The sequence below is a fragment of the Carassius carassius genome, chromosome 12, assembly GCF_963082965.1.
Source record: "Carassius carassius chromosome 12, fCarCar2.1, whole genome shotgun sequence".
In the NCBI taxonomy this organism is placed as follows: Eukaryota; Metazoa; Chordata; class Actinopteri; order Cypriniformes; family Cyprinidae; genus Carassius; species Carassius carassius.
Window position 1 is genome coordinate 7,201,941 of NC_081766.1, and position 24,942 is coordinate 7,226,882.

Genomic DNA, 24,942 nt, shown 5'->3' on the forward strand with positions numbered 1-24,942 from the left:
TTGCATTCATACATACTGTATACAGTATTATGCGGAAACGCGTAGACTGGAAACGCGATTCATGTTGCGATTCAAATTCATGTTTGGTGATTTCTGACCTAGACATTTGATAAAATAGAGATTGTTCTGTAAACATATCAGATTAACCTCTGCATAAACTCAAAAGCTGCAGGACTTTATGTAATTTCACATGCTCGAAGCCTAGTTTGACCACAACTTAAAAGGATAGTTCACCAAAAAATTTAATTTGGTCATCATTTCCTTGCCTCCAAACCTGTATTACATTCATTTTTTTTCTATGAGATCTCTGAGTGATTATATATCAATGAATTTGACTTGCGTGTTTTGCAGAAGATGATAAAAGAACAACATGAGGGTGAATAAAAGTTATTGTTTTTGGGTGAACATTGTAGTTGTTGTTTACTACAAAGCCTTGTGAAATATGATATCCAGACTTTTCATAAAATGATTTTATTAAAAATAAATTTTGTTTTTATTCTTAAAATGCTGAATGTTGTCCTCATTTAGATTACAATTTAAAATAAAGTTTTTCTATGTAAATATATTTTATATGTACGTTATTTCTGTAATGGCAAAGCTGAGTTCTCAGCAGCCATTACTCCAGTGTTCAGTGTCACATGATACTTCAGAAATCATTCTAATATGCAAATATGCAAAAAGATGACCTGTTCTCAACTGATTCACATTTAACTAAACTGAAAGATCTGACTTTAGTGCCTCAATGGGATCGTCTCAAATGTCAGACTTTAATTGGAAAACAAACACACATGAACTGCCAAAATGTACAAATAGGCATTCACAAATAGGCTTTGGGCTATAACAGCACTGTAGCAGCATTCACAGACGTTACCATGAATACGTTTTAGTTGATTTCTAGCCAAACGTGTGATGCCTTTATACAATGCTTGCACAAACACTCAAATGATGTTCTGTCTTCATTCATGTCTTCACCAGTTCCTCCAATCAAATCATTAGCAGTATAATCAGCCCACTTACATCACTCATCCTGAGAGTAACCCCCCTCCTCCATAACACACAAACCGTATTCAAATGCATAGTGACGCTGTCATATAAAGCAAGACTTGTATGTCGCTCCTCATGTTTTGTTCATGACTCATGTATTGTATTTACAGTAGTGAGTGAGTCCTTAACAATTAATCTTTTCACCAGTCCTCATCTGACAAACATAGACCATGACTTTAGCTCTGCATGTGAGTAAATGTGGATTCTCTATTGTGACATACGATACAGTTCAAATGTTTGGGGACAGTAAGTGTTTTTATTATTATTATTATTATTGAGAGAAATTATTACTTTTATTCAACAAGGTTGCATAAAATTGATCAAAAGCTATAGTAAGGACTTTTACATTATTACAAAATATTTAAACTTTAAAAAAAGAAAATATTACAGTTTCCACAAAACTATGAATCAACAAAACAAATTTCAACACTGATAATAATAAGAAATGTTTTTATGAGAAGTAAATCAGCATATTAGAATGATTTCTGAAGTATCATGTGACAATTAAGACTATAATGGCAGCTGAAAGTGTCACAGGAATAAATTACCTAAAATTGGTATTTTAAATTTTAATAATATTTCACAATATTACTCTTTTTGCTGTTGATCGAATAAATGCAGCATTTGGTTGAGCATAAAATGCAGCCTTAAAAAAATCTTGCCATCCCAAAATTTTTTAACTTTAGTGTACAATATGTGCTTGTATATGTGACCAAGTAATTGATCTAAATAAAGATAAATCAGACACTGGTTTGATGGCGACTTGATGTTGGACCAGCAGAAACTTCATAAGAACATTAATACAATGACAAGTTCTGTCAACATTTACTCACCCTCATGTCATTCCAAAACTTTATGACTTTGTTTCGTCTGTGGAACATAGAGCATATTCAAACTTGGCACATGAAGACACTAATTTAACACCAGTAATGCCAAGTACCCCGGCCTCATAAAACTGATCACAACATATTTTTGGATGAACTGTTCCATAATGAGTCATGGTTTTATCTGAGACCTCATTGTGGACCACATTGAGTGCAACACCAGAACTGTTACCACAAGGACCCCAAGTTATTATTATTTAGTCATTTAAGTATGCATTTTGCCAAATCACCCTTGTCACTTAAAGTTGGAGAACGGCTGCAATTAGTGGTTATAGGAGCTGGAGGAGGGTTGCAGGACCATGATTCGACTCTGAGTTTTCCAAGAGTTTTCTATGACAGTTTTTCATCCTTCTTTTTCCAGAGCAAGCAGAAAAAGTGAAGAAGCTAGCCAAACATTGAGAGACTGGGGGTCGTATGGTACAGGCACACAGCCGTTAAAAAAAGAGCCAGCAGCGCGAGCGTGGGACGTGATGAGTCACTCGCGAAGGGCTGTCGGTCCACTTTGATCAGCCCCGTTTGGGGTCTCGAGCTGTAAAACATGTGAAAAAGACGAATAACCGGTGAGTCACGGTAACGGCGCTCGAGCTAAGTATGTTAAGTTGCTCAAAATATCCAGAAAATTTCGATAAAAATTATAAAAATGAATTGCAGTTTAACTTTAATAATATTATAATTTTTACAATAAATAAACAATGCATAGTGCAACTTACGAAAAGTAGGCTTCTAGATAAAAAAAAGTGAAACCAGTGGATAGAACATTTTGTCTGCTTGTTAGTTTATAATTAATTTAATGAAAATTGGCACAAAGATTTAAATGTCCAACTCTTGTTTTCTGTAATGATTCCAATAATCAGGGACCCCAAAACTGAAGGCAGAGCAGAAAATAAAATTTTTATCTTGGAAGTGTAAGGATGCATATTGAGATGTTATTGAGACGATATTGAGATCAATAAGCGATATTAAATTTCAGTATTGTTTAAATTGACCTATTTTCTGTGTTTGAAAGAAGACATAAATTATGTTGTTAATTGCTTTGTGTTCCCCCACTGCCCCAAATGCTCGCGCTCCTCTGTGCGGTGCGTAACAAACGTCGGGAATACTCAGTTACACACACACACACACACACACACTCCGCCTCCTCTCTCTCTCGCTCAGTGTAAATACCATCTTCACCAGATGTGTGCGGACGCACTGAATGCTTCTGTATAACATCACAGAAGCCTTCAGTATCTTTACTGACTGATACAAACGTTTCTCTTGTTTATGATTGTATTATGTGATATTATTCTTGGATTTCAGCACTCCATTATCCTTCTGCTATCGCAAAACTGCCGAAGAGGAAGGTGTTCTCAACTCCCATCCAGCTCTAAACCTCACCTCTGGATTTGACAAAGATTCCTGGAGACCGTTCCTGAGCGGAAAACATATCACAGAAGACCCACATATTGTAAAAGACTCGACTGTGCCGCGCGAGGGGCGGAATGGCGTTGTGGAAAAGACTCCTTAAGATTCTTGTTTGTGCACCCAGGTTGCGATAAAGAGAAAAGAGACACAACCAAGATATTCTGTATCAGCACAGAAGATAAAACACGCAGACAACAGGTGGGCATTTTGTTCGTCAGACTGCGTTAAGATGCGTTGTTTTTCAGCACGGGAGCGGGCGCATGCCATGCTGTAGCGCTGCGCAGCCAAATGGCACGAGCCAGCGCGACCGAATCGCTCTGACGTTCGCGGAGGACAAGAGGTATGAGGATGAGCGGCAGCTGCCGTGGGACCAGTCTGCTTGTCCCGATGTGTTCTCCACTCTCCGTTCGGTTCGCCTTCACTCTTCTTCGCACCCCTGCTCGTCTTCGCTGTCTCTGTTCTGAGATCGCGCGTAGGTAAATAGAACCGCGTCAGGCGTGGGAACAATGGAGTTGTCTGAGGTTCGCTGTTCCAGCGCCAGCGAGGAGCTGTACACCATCAACAAAATCCCCAGCAACAATGGGAACCGACCGAAGCGCCTGCTGTGGCAGAATGCCGTGCGACACATCACCGAGCAGCGATTCATTCACGAGCACATTCCGACACCCCTCTCACCAGACGAGCCTCACGCGCAGGGCTCGCGCAAACAATCCGCCGGCAGGACGTCGATGAGCGACCGGCACAACAACGGCGGCACTAAAGTCTTCCCCGAGCGCTCGAGCAGCGACCTTGGTTTCCTTCAGATCGACTGCGCGCCCAGCAACTCCGACTTCTTTCTGAGCTGGGGCTACACGTACCGCGGGGTCATCTTCCCCACGCTGCGCTACGCCTTCAAGTCCAGGGACCTCGAGCGACTGTACCAGCGCTACTTCCTGGGCCAGCGACGGAAGTCGGTGGTGGTCATGAACATTCTGGACGTGGTGACAAAGCTGACCCTGCTCATGCTACATCTGACCCTGGCGTCCACTACGATGGACCCGATTAAAGGAATGCTGCTCGGCTTCTTCACGGGCATCGAGGTGGTCATCTGCGCTCTGGTGGTGGTGCGCAAGGACACGAGCTCGCACGGATACCTGCAGTACAGCGGCGCGGTGACCTGGGTCGCCATGGCCACACAGATCCTCGCGACGGGACTGGGCTACGGCTTGCTCGGGGATGGGATAGGGTACGTGCTCTTCACGCTCTTTGCCACCTACAGCATGCTGCCTCTGCCTCTCACCTGGGCCATCGTGGCGGGACTGCTGACCTCCGCGCTACACATCGCGCTCCAGCTATTGGTGCCCCCTCGAGCGCAGATCTCCACGAATCAGGTGAGACAGAGAAATGGGCTATATTACATCATGCCAAGTTTGGGTGCATTTGTGCTGGTGCAACACCGGATGTTTTCAGTGCTCAAGGCATAACCAAAGCGCAACGGTCGCTGTCCATCCAACGTGGTGCTGAAAGTGACATTTGAAGGTCGTTCGTCGCAGACTGCGCCGTGCTGTTGAGTGTGATATTGATGGTTTGTTTTTGCGATCCAAATTTTATATAGAGGTCAGTAAAGGTCATGAAGCGCTCGTGAATGCGGCAAAGCAGTCATATTAGAGCACTCGGGTCAGTTACACATTTCAATAACATCTGAGGAGAGCTTGAGCATTGTAAGCTTTTCCAATATATTTATGAAATCATATTGCAAAAAAAAAACGCTTGCAGACATGTCTTTATACAGTCCAACAAAGCCTCTTTTTCTCTCTGTCAGACGCTGAAAGATTCTAAATGACAAGATGACCTGAGATCATGCTACTCGACATGATCATATCACATTTAAATTGAGTCATAGTGGCACTTCAGTTATTTTGTGGTGTTCACCTGCACACACAGTAAAAACAGAAACAAGTGAATGTGCTGGACACAAAAACAAGCGCCCAGGCACACGCATTGGTGAAGAGGCAGGAAGCCGAGTGAATTAATTATAGTGTGAAATGATTATTCACTGTGATCACAGCAAAGAGAGGCAGGCAGACAGAGTTGTTTGGTGTCCTTTCACATACAGATTCAGGTCAAAATAGTCAAACTCAGCCAAGCAAACCCAAAAAATGTGTGTGTTGAATTTGTCGAAAATGCTGTGAGGTAGACTTTAAAAATAGCAAGCGTGGGAGGGAGATATAGGGCTCTCTGACTCACACACTTGTCTGCCAGCATCTCTTCCTTTCCCATCTCTGTTTTCTTCTCCTTCGCTTATACTGTAGGACACACTCACACACTTTCTCAGACCTGTCCACACACCTGCTTCGGTGTTTAGCGCTACGTTTGTAGAATGTCATCAGTGCCAGGGTAAGACAGACATCAGTTAGCATGCGGTTGCTTTCTTGTTCTCTCTCTGGGTTTATGGAAACTCCTGCAGGGTCTCCATCAATCATTTATAAGACACTTCACAAACTCCACCAGACAAGTGTGAGAGTGTTGTATGCAGCTGGAAGGATTGTCGATAGACAAAGTGCAGGGTGATGATTTGGGTCAGAAGAGTAATTTCAGCTTTCAGTACGAGAGGTTTGGAGTTCAAATCTTGCTTGACTGACCATAAATACACCCACACATACATACATATCTCATCTCAGATAGGCTTTTTAAAGGTTTTGGTGAGTAAAACATTAATATTGTGAAATATTGCTACAATTTAAAATTACAGATTTTTATTTTAATATATTTGAAATGGTAAATTATTCCTGTGATTGTAAAGCTGAATATTCAGCAACTAATATTCTAGTCTTTAGTGTCACATGATCCTTCAGAAATCATTCCGATATGCTGATTTGGTGCTCAAAAGACATTTCTTATTACTGTCAATGTTGATAATAGCTGCTTAATATTTTTGTGGAAACTTCTTTTTGAAGAAGCATTAAATGTATTTACTGTCATTTTTGTTCAAATACAGTATATTGTTAATATTATGAAATACACCAGTGGTTATTGTGCTAGAACATGTGAATTTGAGAGGAGCTGACTTCATACATCCACTTAAACATCCTTGAGACCAATTGGTTAAAAATCATTAAAAACATCTCTGAAGAAGGACGTCAGTTCAAAGAAAAGCTCTAGCATCATTTGTTTGCAGATATAACTTGGTTTAATATTTTGTATCTAATGAAGTGAAATACAGACTTTTTTAAGTTGGACATAAGGGTCCAAAATATATATGCAAATACTTTTTTACACAACTATGTAAGTAAAGGTACCATCTTTTGGTGCATTTGGTTTTGTGGAACAGAAAGTAACAGAAGTGGAGCACTGTTTGTGGGGGCAGCACTCCGAACATTTGTGCCGAACATTGCTGCCCTACATATGCAGAGGTCTGCCATTGAATTGAGGGAAAGATGACACTTAATATAACAAAGTTTAGTTTAAGAGAAGGATTCGGAGTGAATAACTTCAGACAGCTTGCGGCAGCTGCTGTTTTCAGCAAACATGTAGCGAGATCACAGATTTTTAAGGATTCAGTGCAAATTGTATTAATAAATACAATTAAATAAATGGGCTCTAGCAAAGCCTATGACACAGTATTAGTTACTTTCAGAAACCTGACTGTATGTGTAGAGCAAGCACACACAGAATGCATTTATGGACCTTTTTGCACATGGAGATTTTCACACTTGTACAGAGATCAGTATTAGCAGGCTCCCTAGTTAATTAAATGTTTTATGTCTGAGTGACTAATAATGTATGGTAGATGGTTCTGCAGTGTGATCAAAACTCTCACATCAACCAGGTGCTGCTAACAATGATAGTGTAAAGTTGTCCTGAGTTCAGTATTGCACTGTAGAGGGCAACATGGACAGAATTAGTAGGTAACGGTCCGGTTTGATCGGAAAAGACTGTTTCAAATCAAAATAAATATGGCATGTACTCTGACTAATGTTTCACAAGACACAAGAAGACAGGATCATTAAAGTTCTTTAAAATAGATTGAGATTAACCCTGACCACATCAGTGAAAAGTGCTGGGAATAAAATATGTAAAAGTGATCTGTAGATAAGCAGTTATAGGTGAAACTATTATTCTGTATAGCACTTAAAGGTCTCGGCTGTCAAAGGAGAAGGTTGTGGGCTTTAAAGGAATAGTTCATCCAAAAATAAAAATTTGCTATATGTTTACTCACACTCACCTCACTTTTAAGATGAGTTTGCTTCTTCATAAGAACAGATTTGGAGAAATTTAGCATTACATCACTTGCCCTGAAATGGATCCTCTGCAGTGAATGGGTGGCGTCAGAATGAGAATCCAAACAACTGATAAAAACATTATTCCAGAATATTAGTTAATGTCTTATGAGACAAAAAGCTGTGTGTTTGTAATAAATAAATCCATTATTAAGACATCTTTATCTTAAAATGGTTGCTTCCTGGATAAAATATGAGACCTCTATCCAAAATATAGCTTTTTCCAGTAAAACAATGTCATCTCATCTGTATCAGGAGATAAATATTTACAGATAAAGCACTGTTTACAAGAGGAAACAGTCCAAAACAGTTCTAAACAAGTGTGTCAGTGGATTGTTATGTGAGATGACAACAGGGGCTGGCATTTGTTTGCTGGAGGAAGCAAAATTATGGATTATGGACTATAGAAGGGAAAGTTTAAAGTTAAAATGCCTTGATGCCTTTGTTTCTTAAAAACACACAGCTTTTCACTTAACAAGACATTAGCTGATGGACTGAAGTCATGTGTATTACTTGTGGATTATTGTGATGTTTTTATCAGCTGTTTATCAAATTTTCAATTTTCTGGGAACTGTTCCTTCAATATCAAAAGCCACGAGGTATACAGCAAGCATCACTGAAATGCAGTTACCCCCACAGTGCATCTTCTATAGGCAATATGCTCCAATGAAACTGGCTGCAGTACATCAACCCAAATGTAAAATTTCAATTTCAAAGTTTATCAATTTGGCATTATAATGTTTCTGCTCACCAGCTGAATTATCAGTGGACAGCAGCCCATCTATTGGAAATCTCAGAGGCAGCATTTTGCAACTGTAATCAACCCCAGAAATTAAATGGAGTGTTAATTAAATATCAGTTCGGATCCTCAGCGTGGTGAAGACTCTCTGGCTGGAGTACAATGTTGATATTAACAGTTTCATTAGATCTGTTGGTCTACGAGCCACTATGCAGTTGTTGTTATGATTATTTTTTTATAATTAGCTGCAGTCAATGGGAGTCAATCACTCTTAACGATTTCTGCTGCATGCTGATGGATATCACTGTACTTTGCTGAGATAATTATGGTGTTAATGACTATATTTGAAGTGCACTGTGTTTTTGTGCATGTGTGTGTGTGTGTGTGTGTGTGTGTGGTTTGAAGTATTCATTTAGAAGTCAGTGATTTAACTTTACAGATTTGTTGTGTTAATTCTCCTGCTGTATTTAGCTGATCTGATGGGCACACACACACACTGTATGAAATGTAGAGTGGACTCAAAACATTTTCATATTTAAGCTAAGCTGCAAATATAGAAAAGAAGGAATATTGCATAGATAAAATAACATTTCAAATATCATTTATTTTAAATAAAGTTAGTAGAAGCACAATTCTCTATGGAAACCCATTCTTGTACTTTCGCCTTTATATCTCACAATTGGGACTGTCATAATTACAACTTTACATCTCACATTTGGGATTTGATATTGTCACGTATGGTGATACAAGAAACAAGGAGAGATCCAATTGCAGGTGTGAGATTTATTACAAGGGCAAATCCAAAGGGGTAAACAGTCCAGGCAGGGTCAAAACCAGAAAATCCAAACACATAGAAACAAGACAAGACAAGACCACATGGGAAGAGCAGACTCTGGGAAGTATCAAACATACAACAAGGACTCCGTGACAAAGACTCAGACAGACCAGGTATAAATACACAAAAGGATAATGGGGAAACAGGAGACAGGTGGGGAACAATCAATTAACTAAACAAGGAGGAAGGTGACCAAATAAAGAGACAGGAAGTGATATGATAAACACCGTGGGAACTGAGGACACCTAGTCGACACCCAGAGAACACAACCCAGACACTGTGACAGATATCTTACAATTGGGTCTTTTGTTCTCATAATTGCACCTTTATATTTCACAGTTGCAATTCCATATCTCACATTAGGGAGTATTTCTATAATTGTGACTTTGTGTCTCACAGTTGGGAATCGTTCTCATGATTGAACCTTATGTCTCAAAAATATTTTGATCTTATTATTCATAATTGCAACATTATGCCTCACACAAAAAAAAAAGTGTATTTTAAACTTTCTCACAGTTACTTAAACAGGTCTCCATACTTATTATGTAAAGCATTTCACAGATGTTTCTTATGTTTAAAAAGATATATTGTTCAAAATTATTATGACTGTTTCTGTTTGTTAAATATTAGTGGATCATGGCCATAATTAATTACTGTAAAGAACTAAACCTGTGGTTATCTTCCTACAGTAGTACACCTGTGGGGAACTGACCTAAAACTTATTAAAACAACATTGGATAAATGTACCTTTACCGTAGATAAATGTAAAGCTAGAAAGAGTAACTGCCCATCTATTGTTTATTTCCCATTGTTAAGAGTAATATTCTAAGAACACACAAATACTGGTCATTGTTCTGTAGCCTGTTCATATTTTGGTATGTGGAGAAGGATTTGTGTGATGTGAGATGATGTTTTTAAAGGTCAGTAATTTGAATAGGAAAAGTCTGAAATAATGAGCTTTCCTATTAGAACTGTCCACATCACTGATCTCTATGTGTGTGTTGTTGTATATTACTGCCCATGCACATTGCTTAAGTGCATGTTGGTGTTGTTTATGTGTTTGTTAATATAATTTACAATTACAAACAGCAACAATTAGAATTATTAAAAGTTATATTTTAGTGGATTTGCATGCTAACTTGTTTATTGAATGTTGATAATGTTTGCTGAATTAATTCTGCTGTGTGTGTGTGTGTGTGTGTGTGTACTGGAGGGGTTGTATTAATTAAGGCCTCTGTCTGAAATGGCAGCCTTTTAATGCCCCCACAGGACAAAAAAAGACTGATGTAATTGAAACTGTAAAGGATGGGCAGCTCTTTAATCAGTCATAAAATTTATATTCCGGTGAGGGATGTGTCTAACTGATGCACACACACACACACACACACACACACACACACACACACACACACACACACACACACACACACACACACACAATGCCTATAAGGCTTTTATAGTAACAGGTGCAATGACATGCCTAAACATGTTAGGGCAGTGATTTTTTTAGAGTGTTAATGATTTCAGGTGGCTACATCATACTTCACACATCGAAATCTTATTGATTGCAGAAGGGTAAGTGGTTCAATTATTAATTGCAAAATTAATTGGGGTAATTGGTTCAATTCAGTTCTAATGTACTTGTACATAAGATACACAAGGAAGCCAGAAACCAGCAATATAAAATCAGCATGGTTTTATATCTTTATATTAATGCAAAATATTTTGACAGATTTATCATAAGAAAATCACAGTGTCTATGAATTTTAATCAGTTAATTTATGAGTTTAAACAGTGATTAAATAATTGGACCTGAAAAGTGAAAAAAAAAGACCATGCACAGTTTTTTAAAAATCTATTTGCTTTTGCTTTTAAATTAGTACTTTTAAAATAATAGCATGCTTAATAACTCTAAAATATTGTACTCTGCATCCTGTATATGACTGACATTTAATAATTTCACATTAGTGTTCATTTATGTCTGTCTCTGTTTGTGTGTGTGAAATAGGAAGAAATTTTACATTTAGCTTCTGTCTCTTAGGAAAAAGTATTGTATTTTAATTAAAATAAGCATTTAAGTATTTTTCTCTTGTATGTTTATGCTCAGGGTCTGAAATTTACACTTGCCAAGTGCCAAATGCAAGGGAAAAATAAATCTTACTTGGCAATGGCTGGTATCTGCTACTGTGCAGGTTCGTTTTGAACAGTAAATCAGGCAGTGTAATGCCAAAAATATACTCTAGTAAAAATGCAAAATACTGCCACTCACCATTGGCACATGTAGCAAAATATTAATTTTGGACACTGTTTATGCTGTTTTTGTTTCCAGTGTAATATTCCACACACTGTCATATACAGCTGATAAACTGTTGTAGTTCATTTGTATCTAGAATAGTTTCACCTGCAGTTTAGTACACTAATTGCTTAAGGTTCTCTGTTTTTTCTTCTCTTTCTCTTCAGCTGTTAGCTCAGGTGCTGCTGTTCTTATGTATAAACACTGCAGGGATGTTTATCAGCTACCTGTCAGACCGCGCCCAGCGACAGGCCTTTCTGGAGACACGCAGATGCATCGAGGCACGTCTCCGCCTGGAGACCGAGAACCAGCGACAGGTTAGTGTTTGCAAACTTTTACATTTTCCTTCACACAGATTCACGTCACACATGTAAATGTGTATGTGAGCAGAGTGCTTTTGGATGTTTCCAGGAAGTTTATGTGTACTGTATGTGTGCAAAACAAAACAACCTCTTCAACAAATTGCGATGCAAACTGTTCTTGTAGCCAAATACCATATTTTAGATTAGGGCTGCACGATTAATCACACGTGATTGTCTTGCGTGTCTCGTCAGTAAAGCCGGTTCTGTGATTGGCAGTAAATGTCCATCACCTGCTTTCGAATGGAGCGGCAATTAATATACAGAGTCGTAGTTCGCTGACAAGCTACGCAATATCGTGTTCATAACCGCATGCGATTCATCTGCGATTATGACGCGGTATTGTGTAGCTTGTCAGCGAACTACGGCTCTGTTTAGTAAGTGCCGCTCCATTTGAAAGCAGGTGATGGACATTTAGTACTAATCACAGAACCAGCTTTACCGATGAGACACGCATGGCAATCGCATGCGATTAATCGTGCAGCCCTAATTTAGATGTGTGTGTTTATATTATATATACTATATATATATATATTATAAGCGACAATTATTCTGCCAATATTTGACAATTTTGGTCATTTTTTCAGGATTTTTTTTATGAATATAAAGTTCAAAAGAACACAATTTATTTGAAATTTTACAAATGTATTTACTGTCACTTTTGATCAATTTAATACATATTTGCTGAATAAAAATATTCAGTTCCTTTCCCCAAAAAAATCTTACTGACCCCAACCTTTTAAAAGTGTGTGCGCACTTATGCTCACATGTAACCTTGCTATATCACACTCCTTTATTAGCAATGAGCCACAGTGGGTGAGAGTAATTGATTTAAAGATGAGAACAGCGTCTCATGAGGACAGAAGACTAGTGTAGAAAGGTGCCGAGACTCCTTAGGGAATCTCTCTCTGTTTCCCCCTCCCCCCACCAATCTCTTTCTCTGAGAGCACTCTAGCTGTATGCTGAAGTGGGTTTTATTTGCCAGTCAAGTGGAGCCCATGCTGGTACCACTGTGTGGGTGTGTGTGTGCTTGCATTTCCTCTTCTTTTGTATGTCCATCTATCCAAATTTCCTGTGCTTTTAGCCCAGCCAGTGGTGAGAGTACAAACCTCTGGCTTGGTGAATTCATATTTGCATGTACCTCTTTATCCATGCAGCATCATAATGGTGAATTACAGCTGAGGTGTGTAATTGTTTTTCAGTTTGATAATACTTTCTCCTACCTCAGCCAACATAATATAGAGAGGCAGCTGTTAATTTTATTCCTCCCAAAAAGTGTAAACGCTATTGTTGATTGTGTATGGTCTGACCAGCCCAACACCACAATGTTGGCTCAACCAATGGAAGACTGGAAACTGTTTGAAAATATCAATTTTTTTGCAATTACTTTTGGTGCAATTACATACTTCAGCTTTAATATATTTGGCAGATGTTCTTGTAAAAGCATTCAGACTTTTTATTCTCACATTGTACTGAATTATAAATTGATTTAGATTTTAGGGAAATGATTTTGAAAAGACACAGTTATGCATTTGTATTTAGCCCTCTGGATGCTCTGGGATATTTAATTGACTGAACTTGGCTGTTACTGCAGTAAAAGAAAACTGTATCATATATTAATGTTTGGTGTTAAATAATGAAATAATGAAAAAAAAACTGTTTCCTAATGAAATTCTACCTTATAATTTGTGAAGTAGTTTAAATGTAAAACTGGTATACTAGTTGAATTGGTAAACTCGATGAAACTAAAAGGGAATTGATGTGTATAATATAAAAAAAAAAAATGTGTTTGTGTACTTGTGTATTCAATGACTGAATAATTTAAATCCATGTTTAATGAAGCACGTTACCCATGCTGCACCTGTGTTAGGAGCGTCTGGTCTTGTCAGTGCTGCCGCGCTTTGTAGTGCTGGAGATGATTAACGACATGACCAACGTGGAGGACGAGACCCTACAGCACCAGTTTCACCGTATCTACATTCACCGCTATGAGAACGTGAGGTAATTTCTTCCATTGGGGTACTGACATCATGAATAGAACAAAAAAGAATCAAATGGAATTGAATCAGTCAACCACCATTAAGGTTTGATCACCCACCATTCCAGCCCAGTCACCCGCCGTAATGGCTCAGTCATCCTTGATTATGGCTGAGTCACTGTCTTATGTAACCCACACAAGTAGCCCAGTACAGCGCAGTCAGTCACCATAAGAGCATGTAATAGGCTCCGACTGGCCCCGAAAATGGCAGTTCATGACCATGTGAGCCAAAATGAATCCATTTTAGCCACTCTTAATGCTGGCCTAGCCTTATTCTTACATCATCCATTAAATTGTGTTAATATAGTATATGTAATAACAAATGAATAATGAATGATCGCAGATAAAATACTTGTCCTGTCATAAAACAACATTTAATGTCAGCTTAATCTGTTCTTAACATGAAGTCCCTTATAGAAATTTATAAAAAAAATGGCATATTCCAAAGCATAATTTCTGTAATCTGTTTATTTGTGTAGTTATAGGACTGTTCAAAATGTTAAATCAATAAGATTTTTGAATGTTTTTGAAAGACATCACTTGCTTACCTAGGTTGCGTTTATTTGATCAGAAATACAGTAAAAACAGAAATATTGTGAAACAATAGTAAAAACTGAAATATTGTGAAACAATTTTAAACAACTGTTTCTATTTACTGTATTTTAAAATAAGATTTATTCATGTGTTCCTGTGAATTATCAGCAGCCATTACTCCAGTCTTCAGTTTCACATGATGCAGATTTTGGTCCTCAAGAAACATTTCTCATTTTTATCAATGAAAAATTTTACTGCTTTAAATTTATGTTGAATGTGTTTTTACTGTCACTTTTGATCAATTAAAAAAAAAAAAACTTACTAACCCTAAACATAGTAGCATAGCTTGCATAGCTATTATGTTTAAACTTATTAGCTTATATATTTAGTGAGTTTTGTCTGTTTATCTCACTTTAAAATGTACTGATTGGCTGTAAAATGTTTGGGAAATGTATTATCATCATTTTTTTTCTGCTGATCTGTGTGCATGTGTGTTTTGTGCAGTATTCTCTTTGCTGATGTGAAGGGCTTCACCAATCTTTCCACCACACTCTCCGCTCAGGAACTCGTTCGAATGCTCAATGAACTCTTTGCACGCTTTGACATACTGGCACACGTGAGTGACTTACACACATACATTACAATCTGTCAAGCCACATCACAGCTTCATTTGGGGTATAAAACATGTAATGGTCCTTGAAATAGCAGTTGGAAATTAACCCTTAGGGTACTAAGCCCTTTTTGGTCCGTTTTCTCTATTTTTACATTTCGGCTTATAAACCATATGTAATGATGATGGACCACCATGTATTTGGTATCGATGGATTCAGAAGACCCTAAGCTACCATAAGCATGCATGCAATATGTTTATAAAGGAAGTATGAGTGAAAAATTGTACAATAAACTAGAGAATTTCAAAACAAAAATGAGATTTTTGTCATTTATTACTGAAAATCCTACCTCACACAACAAAAGTGAAAAGTTTTTGACCCAAAAATATATTTTTCAAACCCTTTGCTTGACAGAAATGGGTTAATGTTCAATCAAATGTGTAAAGAACAATTCAATAATTAACTTTATTTACAAACAGTCCTAGGCGTTTTTTCATTTTTGGGACTAAGCCCTTTTTGGTCCGTTTTCTCTATTTTTACATTTCGGCTTATAAACCATATGTAATGATGATGGACCACCATGTATTTGGTATCGATGGATTCAGAAGACCCTAAGCTACCATAAGCATGCATGCAATATGTTTATGAAGGAAGTATGAGTGAAAAATTGTACAATAAACTAGAGAATTTCAAAAACGAAAATTAGATTTTTTTTTGTCATTTATTACTGAAAAACACACAATATAGAACAGTTTTTGAAAAAAAAAAATTTTTTCAAACTCTTTGCTTGACAGAAATGTGTTATTGTTTAATCAAATGTGTAAAGAACAATTAAATAATTAACTTTTTTTACAAACAGTCCTAGGCATGCCAGTGAGCAAAGCAAAGCCAGGAGGTCTTGTTGTACACTTTGCTTGCCTTGCAGTGCTCACAGTACTTTCTGACATCTGCAGGCTTGTGTGCAGGGTTTGCTGGGTCCAAGGGACAATGGGTAGGGGTGTGCGGCGAGTTGTCCTGTCTGCATCCTGCATCAGAGCAAATACACAATCAAACTGGAAGCTTTTTTTGTGTCAAAATTCAATGTAGAAAAAATAACTCCTATAAACTCATGTAACCCTATGAAACTCCACTGTACACTAAAAACACATTTCACCTCTCTTGACCTGAGCAGTTTACTTAGTTGAGTAAGTCAGTCTATTGAAACAAATTGCACACCACTCTTGAACTGAGTTTACAGGGAAAGAGTAGTATGGTACACTAAAACAAATATTTCATGCCTCAATCGCTATCTGACTAAAAATCCAAAACATATACATACTCAAGATGTATGATATAATAAATTATAATGATAAAGAGGTTATTTGAAGTTACATACCAGTCCTCAAATGGATCTTCCCCATCCTGGTAAAATACTTCGTCATCTGTGTAAAAGCTGTCTGCTCCAGATTTCCCCTCGTCACTTTCCAGTAATTGTTCCAGAGCTTGTTCTGCCCTAGATCTTTTACTGCTTGCAATTTTGATAAAACAATTCTGTAATAATGCTATATCTCTCTTGAATTTATCTCTTTGTGCTCGCTAATACTCCGATCGTTCTCTGTAACACTCCGATCGCTTTCTGCTTTCTCCACCTCATGCTGATTCTCCGATCGGTTATTGATTACACCTGGCTGGAGGTCGTTTTACTATAGTCCAGCCCAGCTTTAACAAGGCTACAGCAGAGCTACAGAGTCCTCTGAATGGCTAGAATAAATCATGGTAACCTTCCTCTGATTGGGTTAGAAAAATATTCCTCCCAGCGGTTTTTACATTGGTTGTTGCGTGTTGAATCTGCCTAACATAATAGTTTTCATTGGCCTGTTTACGCAGTGGAATTGCGCAATAAGGGAAAAAAAACCGCATCTCTCTAGCATTAATAGTTTTTGAGATAACTACACATTTGTAAAAGTATGCCATTTTGGGCGGTACCGCCCAATCCGTCCCCAGAGGGTTAATTAAGGCATAACAAGGGGGTGGGATTTGGATTTACATTGTATGAAGAAAAAAAAATAACAGAATTTCTTCTTGGGAAAGTTATACAGGTTTGGAACGACATAAGGTTGAGTAAATGATGACAGATTTAAACATTTTGGCTACCTATCCCTTTAAGTCATTGTGATTCAACACACCACCTTTATATGTAAATTAGGCTTATTTTAGTGCTTTATTCACATAAGTCAGCACTGTTCATCTCAGACAATTGCTGCTTCGCTTGCACATATTTATTGCAGGATGTGTGAAACAAAGACAAGTGTTATGTTTGTGTGCCAAGGGCAGTTCCAGCATATCTTGGCTTGGTGTTTATAGTGGCACCAGATAAGCTGAGTTCAGTTAGAGTACAGAGGCGATTGAAATATGTGCTAGCTCACCCTCCTTCATGTCCTGCAGTGCACTGATGTGCTAAATGCCTGTTGCAAAAGTCATATAAATAAAATCATTCTGACAGTGTCCCCAACATTAATAACATTGATTTATGAGTGTGTGTGTTAGCGCAAGTGTACAACTGTCAACAGCTAGTGAATATCTTGATAGCTGTCCTTGGAAAAAAGAGAAACATTAGTTACACACGTATATTATGGGCAAATTGATTTTTGTGTTTTTAACAAATGTGTTTTTTGTTCTGTTGTTCAGACTGGAGGAGGAAATAAATGCATTATGAAGAATATTAAGCTCCATCCTAATTCTGCAGTTTCCCAATAATCGTATTCATGAGTCAGTATAATAATCATTGGAGGTTAACCAACCATAAAGTGGCTTGCTGATGCATAATGCAGATATTCAAATGTGGCATATGTGTGTTTGCAGATGGTTGTATCAGTATGTCATGTTTAAATATCCTTGTGTCCTTGCGCGTGTTTATGTGAATTTGCAGTCACACTCAGGCGAACAGGCCTGGTGTGGTATTAAATTCTGTAGCAGATTATCGTAATGAACAGTATTCATTTTCTTTCCCAATGGCAATGTCTATTCAGAGGTGTCGTATGTGTTTGCTAAGTGCTGTACTGGTTAACTGTGCGGTTGATTCGTTGGCAGTTTTCATTGGCCAAGGCCCGTCCATGAGGTCATTTGACCGACATGTCAAACAACCAATCACAGTTAGTTTCGTTCAGCACCACATTTGGGCCCGTGGAAATTTCACCTAAATAACAGACTGTTGTGTAAAACACTCTGACATATTTTAAAGATTCTATGCCTTGAACTTAAAATATTTTACATACTTTTGAAAATCTAGCGTTTGTTTGATCCTGATAAGCGCTCGTTGTATTAGCTGTAATCATGACTGCTTTCTTCTTTCATGAGGTGGTTTGGCACCACAGCATCTCTGTTTCCAAGCAGAACGTTAAAGAACACGACACACAACGTCTCCCGGAAATCCTGTAGAATTCAACCAATCTAATGATGACTTCGACACTCCTGAAGTGTTTCCATATTTGTGTCCCATATGCATCAGACGTTTAGCCAACGGTTCGTGGGTGTGACGTCTGATGCTGATACTAGTCTCTCCCTAGCTCTTTCTTTTTCTTCTACAACCTCACATTATCTAATGGGAAATGTACATTAACGCTTTCATTACTTGACATATGATCTAAGCATGTGATGTAGAGACACCAAGAATCTGACAAAATTTGCTATTTGTTTTAGACTTGTGCCATGGAAATTACATGTTTTTGGACATAAACCCTGGTTGTGCCATGATATTCGTTGGAGTACTGTATATTTGAGTACCATATTATGTTATCAGTATGTCTGTTCCCTTGGAAACAAATCCATGACCTTGATGTTGCAAGCAGCATGTGCTAGCATTTGACCTACAGAAATCTATGAATAATATGACTATTATATTATACAATACGATTCATGTCGTACCTTCAGTAACAACGCCCCTGATATAAATTCACTGTAACCATTTTTTATCAAATAAATGCACCTTGGTGAGCATAAGATACTTTTTTAAAAACACAAAAAATCTTACTGATCCCGAGCTTCTGAACAGTTGTGTGTATATATAAAATACCATCGTATTATCATCTGATACCATCAATGTTACTACAGTACTTTTTCCTTAAGGCTCAATCCAAATAAGAGCAGGTTCAAGTTTAATAATATTTTTATTAGCATAATTGCTGTAATGTTGATGTTGATGTTTTGAGTATGGAGTGTGTTGTTACAATAGCTTTTAATGCTAGTTCCCATGTTTATTTCCAATAAATTGGCCCATGGTTTGATATTGATTATGTGATGAGAATTCACTTAGCCTTCAGATTAGCACTAGTGCTTCAAACTTGCTATCATGAATCAGTCCAGAGCTAATCGAGCTGTAGGTGGTGTTTTTAGCATCTGACAAATGACAGTTACATGCGTAATGACTCTTTGTTTCCATACAGCCATTTACTGAGCTGTGAAAAGACATTAATACGGCAGTAGGCATGAGTAATGGATCTCAGAAAGACTGAATGAGTGAGTGGGGGCCTTATAATTACCACCCTCTCTGAGCTCTACACAAAAACCTGGCAGGCTGAGAGATAACTACCACAGATAGAGACTGCAGTGGAAATTATAGGGTAATAGTGGTTATAAATGCTCAAACCCTCATATAAAGTATCCCTCTGACGTACTGTAAAATGTGAAATTTTGCAACTATTACATTAAGCAGCTATCTCTGCCTGATCTGACCCTTAATTAATTTTATTGGGATAACTTAATGTATTTTGATTGATTCAGTTGCAATAAATAAAAATATTGTCAACAGTTTGTAAAAAAAATTAAAAATGTCTTCTTTTTTCCCCCTAAGGAGCATCATTGTCTGAGGATCAAGATACTGGGGGATTGTTATTATTGTGTTTCTGGCCTTCCCGAGCCTCGACTGGATCATGCCCACTGCTGTGTTGAGATGGGCCTCAGCATGATCAAAACCATCAGGTAATGGTGAAATGTTTCATGTTTTATACTGCCAGCCAACACTAAATATGGGATTCAATGTTTCATAGTGACGTAGTAGAGTATACATCTATAAAATGAATGTGTATATAATAGGCCTAGTGCTCAGGAGACACATGTAAGAGATCTAGGAGGAATGTTCACCCAAAATTAAATTCTGGCATAATTACTCACCTCCATATCATTCCAAACATTTTTTTTCATTTAATAAAAGTGAGTAAAGAGGGGTCATTCAAGCTCAGAAATGACAAACAGCATCTTAAATGTGATCTATTTGACTCATACATCTACATTGTATTTCACACTTTCTGAAATCATACACTACATCTTTTTGTAGTGAACAGACTGAAATTTAAGCCATTCAGTGATTTTGAACTATCTTGACATCAACCATACTATAACTGTACTTATTAATGCGAGACGTAATAATGCACAAAATTGAATTGTTCTATTGAGTCGCACCAATAATGAATCATATGATCCAGTTCACAAAGCTTGTATGAATTATTTGAATCATGAATCAGACTGATCTTGTTCTCGAGCTCAACTGACTGACTCAATAATCACAGTGGTCAATGGCCCACCTGAGTGGAAGATTGTAAGTGAATAATGAATGACTTGTCAAGTGTGCATGAGTTGTATGGACTATTTTTAAGATTCTTTTATGGAAATTATTGTAGCTTGACCTCTCCCTAACTACACAATCAACCAACCATCATATTATTTAATTTCTCATCTTTGTGTTCCACTGAAGAAAGTCATAACCAATTTGTGACGACAAGAGTGCAATTAAAGGGATCTCATTTGCTTTGCTTCTTTCCTATAGGTCACCAAATTGGGTATTATTAGTGTTATTTTAAAACAATGGAAGTCTATGGTATGTCAGTAGTAAGGTAAAGTGAGTGAGTGAATGACAGAGAGGGAGATGCCAGTAGACCAATTCTGTTGACCCTTAATAGAGACTAGATAGCAGATGAGACGCCCTTGTTCCACAGGTGTGTTTGTATGTGTGTATTGCACTAGTGTGAGTGCTGTCAGATATCACAGCACTCACACTACCACTCAACACGCACACAGCAGTGACAGTGTGACCTCGATTCCTCTATTTATAAACAGCCACTTACTTCTGCCTGTTACCCCATTCAGGAGTAATAGTATGATGTGTATTTCAACTTGCCTGTAAACCCAGTGTGAGTTCTCTAGCTCAACAGTTGTTTAGCGGCACCATTACAGAATTGCAACACAGCTAGCTAGCTATCCATCCTAACCTTTTTGTATTTGTATGTTTAGGTATGTTCGCTCACGTACAAAGCATGACATAGACATGCGCATCGGTATCCACTCCGGCTCAGTTCTATGTGGAGTTCTTGGTTTGCGGAAATGGCAGTTTGACGTCTGGTCTTGGGATGTCGACATAGCCAACAAACTGGAGTCAGGGGGAATACCTGGGTAAGATACACACACATGTGCACACAAAAGCTCTCTTATGGGATTAAAAAATAAGGGAAGTAAAGTGGGATTATCCAGTTGCCCTCAACATGCTTGACTGTGATGGAAAATATATATTTTATGGACACCTCTCCCTCTTGTGTAATTGTGTGGGAGGAAATTAATTGAGTTTTTGTTTATTCTCATTTTGAAAAAGATGCTTTGTTTTGGATGTGTGAGATGAATCTGTAGTTAATTTTGACCCCCTCAGGAGGATCCACATCTCTAAAGCAGCTCTAGACTGTCTGAACGGTGTTTATGAGGTGGAGGAGGGTCACGGCAAGGACCGTAACGACTTCCTGCGCAGGCATAACATCGAGACTTTCCTGATCAAGCAGCCAGAGGAGAGCTTACTCACACTGCCTGAGGACATCATGAGAGATTCCACCAACCAATCAGATCACAGAACGTCTAACACTTCCTTCACGGAGGGAACATGGAGCCCTGAACTTCCCTTCCATAACATAGTGGGCAAACAGAATGTGAGTGCAAAAACACACACAAGCAAACAACCAAACAAGCACAGTTAAGAAAACACACATTAACACACATCAATTATGAACCTCAAACACAGCAGACAAATTGAGCTTAAATTGAGGCTCTGTGTCTGTTTACTGCGCCTGTCTTTCATTTCAGTGTGAGCTCCTCATTTATTTCCACATCTCTCCATTTTGTCTCATGTTTGTCCTGCATGGTTTTTGCATTGTTTGGTTGCTCTGGATTGTTGTGTGTAGTTACTTTGTAACGTATATGGTGATCTGGTCTGTAAGTGCACATGTAAGGAGCCATTCAAAAAACAAATGTTTTTGCATTCCACAGTGCTGCATTTCCATTGATTTTCTTTGTAAATATGCGTTAGATGGACATCTTTTACATCTTTGTATGAAGACTATTTTTCCAGTCCTTTGCCCTGCGTCTTTTTTGTGAATGTCCCCTAACTGTTTTTCTTTACATGAAGATTCTTATTTAAGATTTTAGATTTGCTACACCCAGTAGACCAGTAGTCACACTAAAGTTAGAGATGTAGACAGCTACTCAGCTTTAGTGGCTCCCCTTGGATGGATTAAATGTGAATATATGCTCCCAAAACACTGTTTCTGCCATGCAGATTTGGAAAAACCCATTACAACACTCTTCCTGCCACAACGTTAATGTAACATGCAATGAAACAGAAGTGTACCAGCAGAAGTCTCTGTAAAAATGGGTCATGTTGCTAATTAATTGTAAATGTTCTTAGTACTGTTGGGAAGCTATAGTGCACTAGAAGGTCTCAGTACAGTAGGGTAAAGGGTAATGTTCTAAAAAGCTATCTAGACTGTTGGTTAAGGACAGTGTTCGGGAGGGCTGTTAAGAATAGATGGTGTTGTAGAAGGTCCTCAGGCTATAGGAAGAAGGTTCAAGAAGGTTCAAGAAGGTTTCAAATGCTGTTTAAAAGGGGCACTGCTCTAGAGCACAGCATAGTAGGGTTCTCAAGGCTTTAGGGTGTGGAAAGTGTTGTAGTGGGTTCTCAAGACTATAGCATTAAGACAGTGTTCTATAGAAGGTTCTCAATGTTAGGGCAGGGACTAAATGTTCTAGTTGATTCTCTAAACTTCAGGGTGGAGACAGAGTTCAGTAGAGCTAGGATATTTCCAATGTGGTTTTCAAATTTGTTTCATAAGGAATATGTTCTAACTGATTCTTAATTAGTTTTTTTTAAGGCTGCAGGGTAAGGACAATGTTTTTGTGGGCTTGAGTTCCAGTGAGTTCTCAAAGATTAAAGGCAATAATAGTGTTCATGTAGGTTCGCGGAATGGCTCACAACAATGTTCTAGAAGGTTTTTGTGGCATGTGCAGTTGATTATGATGCAAAAATCTGCCAGGCTGTTGCTATGGTGACATAGTTAGCATAGGGGAATGTTGTCTTTGATTAATGCAGGGCTTTTGTTGCCTTTGTCATGCAGTCATCTTAACACATCAAAGAGCTCTCACTGTATGACTGGCAGGGCAACCAGCCAATTACACATCAGCTGAGAGAACAAGCTTTCACGTTGATTAGACGTTTGTGTGTGTGTGTGTGTCTGAGCTATTCTAGATGTGTTCAAACAGAAGTATGCTGACATGTTCATGTGTGTAAGATTATAGGGCTGGTCTCCATGACAACAGGAATGTCTGTAAGGCAGGAACAGGATTCTTTTTCTCCTTCACGCTCCGTTTATCCCTCCCTCTCTCTCTCCTCTTTCATTTGCTGTTCTTTTCTTCTCCTTTATCTCACATCCTCTCTCTCTCTCTGTATCCTTGTTCAGGCTTTTTCCTTAGTGACGCATTGCAGCCACAGTGTGTGTGTGTGTGTGTGAGTGTGTGTGTGTGTGTGTGTGTGCGTGTGTGAGAGTGAGGGAGTGAATGTGTGTTTTAGTGAGTTCGGGTGTGCGTGTTCTGCCGAAGGGTGGTTCTCTTAATGGGTTTAATGTCTCGATCCTTGTGTTTTTGTGTGTAATCCAAAACTTTATGGTCTTGAAAACATACACACATGCATATAAACACTGCAACCTGAGAGTATTTCCTCCAGAGTTTTACAGAGGGCCTCGTCTTTTGTATTTGGTAGAGAAAGCATTTAGTATTGATCAGCCAAAAAAAAACCTGCAATGTCTGTGTTCCAAAATCAATAAATAAAATATGGATCTAAATTTTGAGAGAACTACAGATTGGGAAGTCATTTTTGTGCTCTCCAGGTTGAAAGCTATATTACTGAAATGTGAATAGGTGACTGCAGATCTATACAGAAGTTTGTTTATTGGAGCCAAACACTTTACAGAAGAAGAAGAAGAGAAGTGCACCTCTCTTCTTTCTTTAATCATAGTATCCTTCACCAATGGCTTCCTGCCATCTGACTACACTATTAAAAGCTATTTAAACTTCACACTATAAGCAATTTGAGGAAGCTCTGCTGCTCTGAAAAGCATTAGATCTCTCAAAAGCTTTATTTCTTCATCGATGGAATTATTGAGGAGAACTCAAATTGATTCTCCAACATCTCTACCCAGATGCTTTTCCATCTCTTCTACTCCACCCAGATTTTTTAGGTTTTATTCAGTTCACAATCTGATTAATACCTCAATCAGAATTGATGTAAACCCTTTAGTCAGGAAAAATCATATTCAGTTTGATTCAAAGGAAGGGGTGTTGCAAGGCTGTTTACAGTGAGAAAAGTACCTTGCATGCATCTGAATTGTAGTGCAAGAGCAATTTTTTACAGGTTTGCAGGAGAAATGAGCACGAGGCTGATAAATGTGAATCGCTTTTACTCTTTACACCATCAGTCAGTATGATTTTAAACATCAGGGGGCATGATTAATCATAATTGTATTAAATTGAAAGCCCCAGTTTTTATTAATATAAACTACCAAAAGTCAGTAAGATTACTGAAATGTTTTTAAAAGGAAGTTTTATTTTATTACGCTGATTTTGTACTTAAGACAGATTTCTTAATATTAAGTTGTG

General features: G+C 38.1%; 1 protein-coding gene across 3 annotated transcripts in view; it reads left to right on the forward strand.

Moving 5' to 3' along the window:
* The first annotated feature begins 3,067 nt into the window (after window positions 1-3,067).
* The window catches only part of LOC132154591 (adenylate cyclase type 8-like), a 44,692-nt gene continuing 22,817 nt past the window's right edge, over window positions 3,068-24,942 (forward strand). For 2 of the 3 annotated variants that reach the window (XM_059563214.1, XM_059563215.1), the window contains exons 1-7: window positions 3,069-4,702; window positions 11,626-11,775; window positions 13,688-13,818; window positions 14,894-15,005; window positions 19,829-19,956; window positions 21,265-21,423; window positions 21,674-21,944. In XM_059563214.1, the coding sequence (XP_059419197.1) occupies window positions 3,839-4,702; window positions 11,626-11,775; window positions 13,688-13,818; window positions 14,894-15,005; window positions 19,829-19,956; window positions 21,265-21,423; window positions 21,674-21,944 (1,815 nt within the window). In that variant the 5' untranslated portion in view covers window positions 3,069-3,838. Of the gene's footprint in view, window positions 4,703-11,625; window positions 11,776-13,687; window positions 13,819-14,893; window positions 15,006-19,828; window positions 19,957-21,264; window positions 21,424-21,673; window positions 21,945-24,942 lie in introns of all 3 variants that reach the window. The other variant, XM_059563213.1, reaches the window with a different exon arrangement.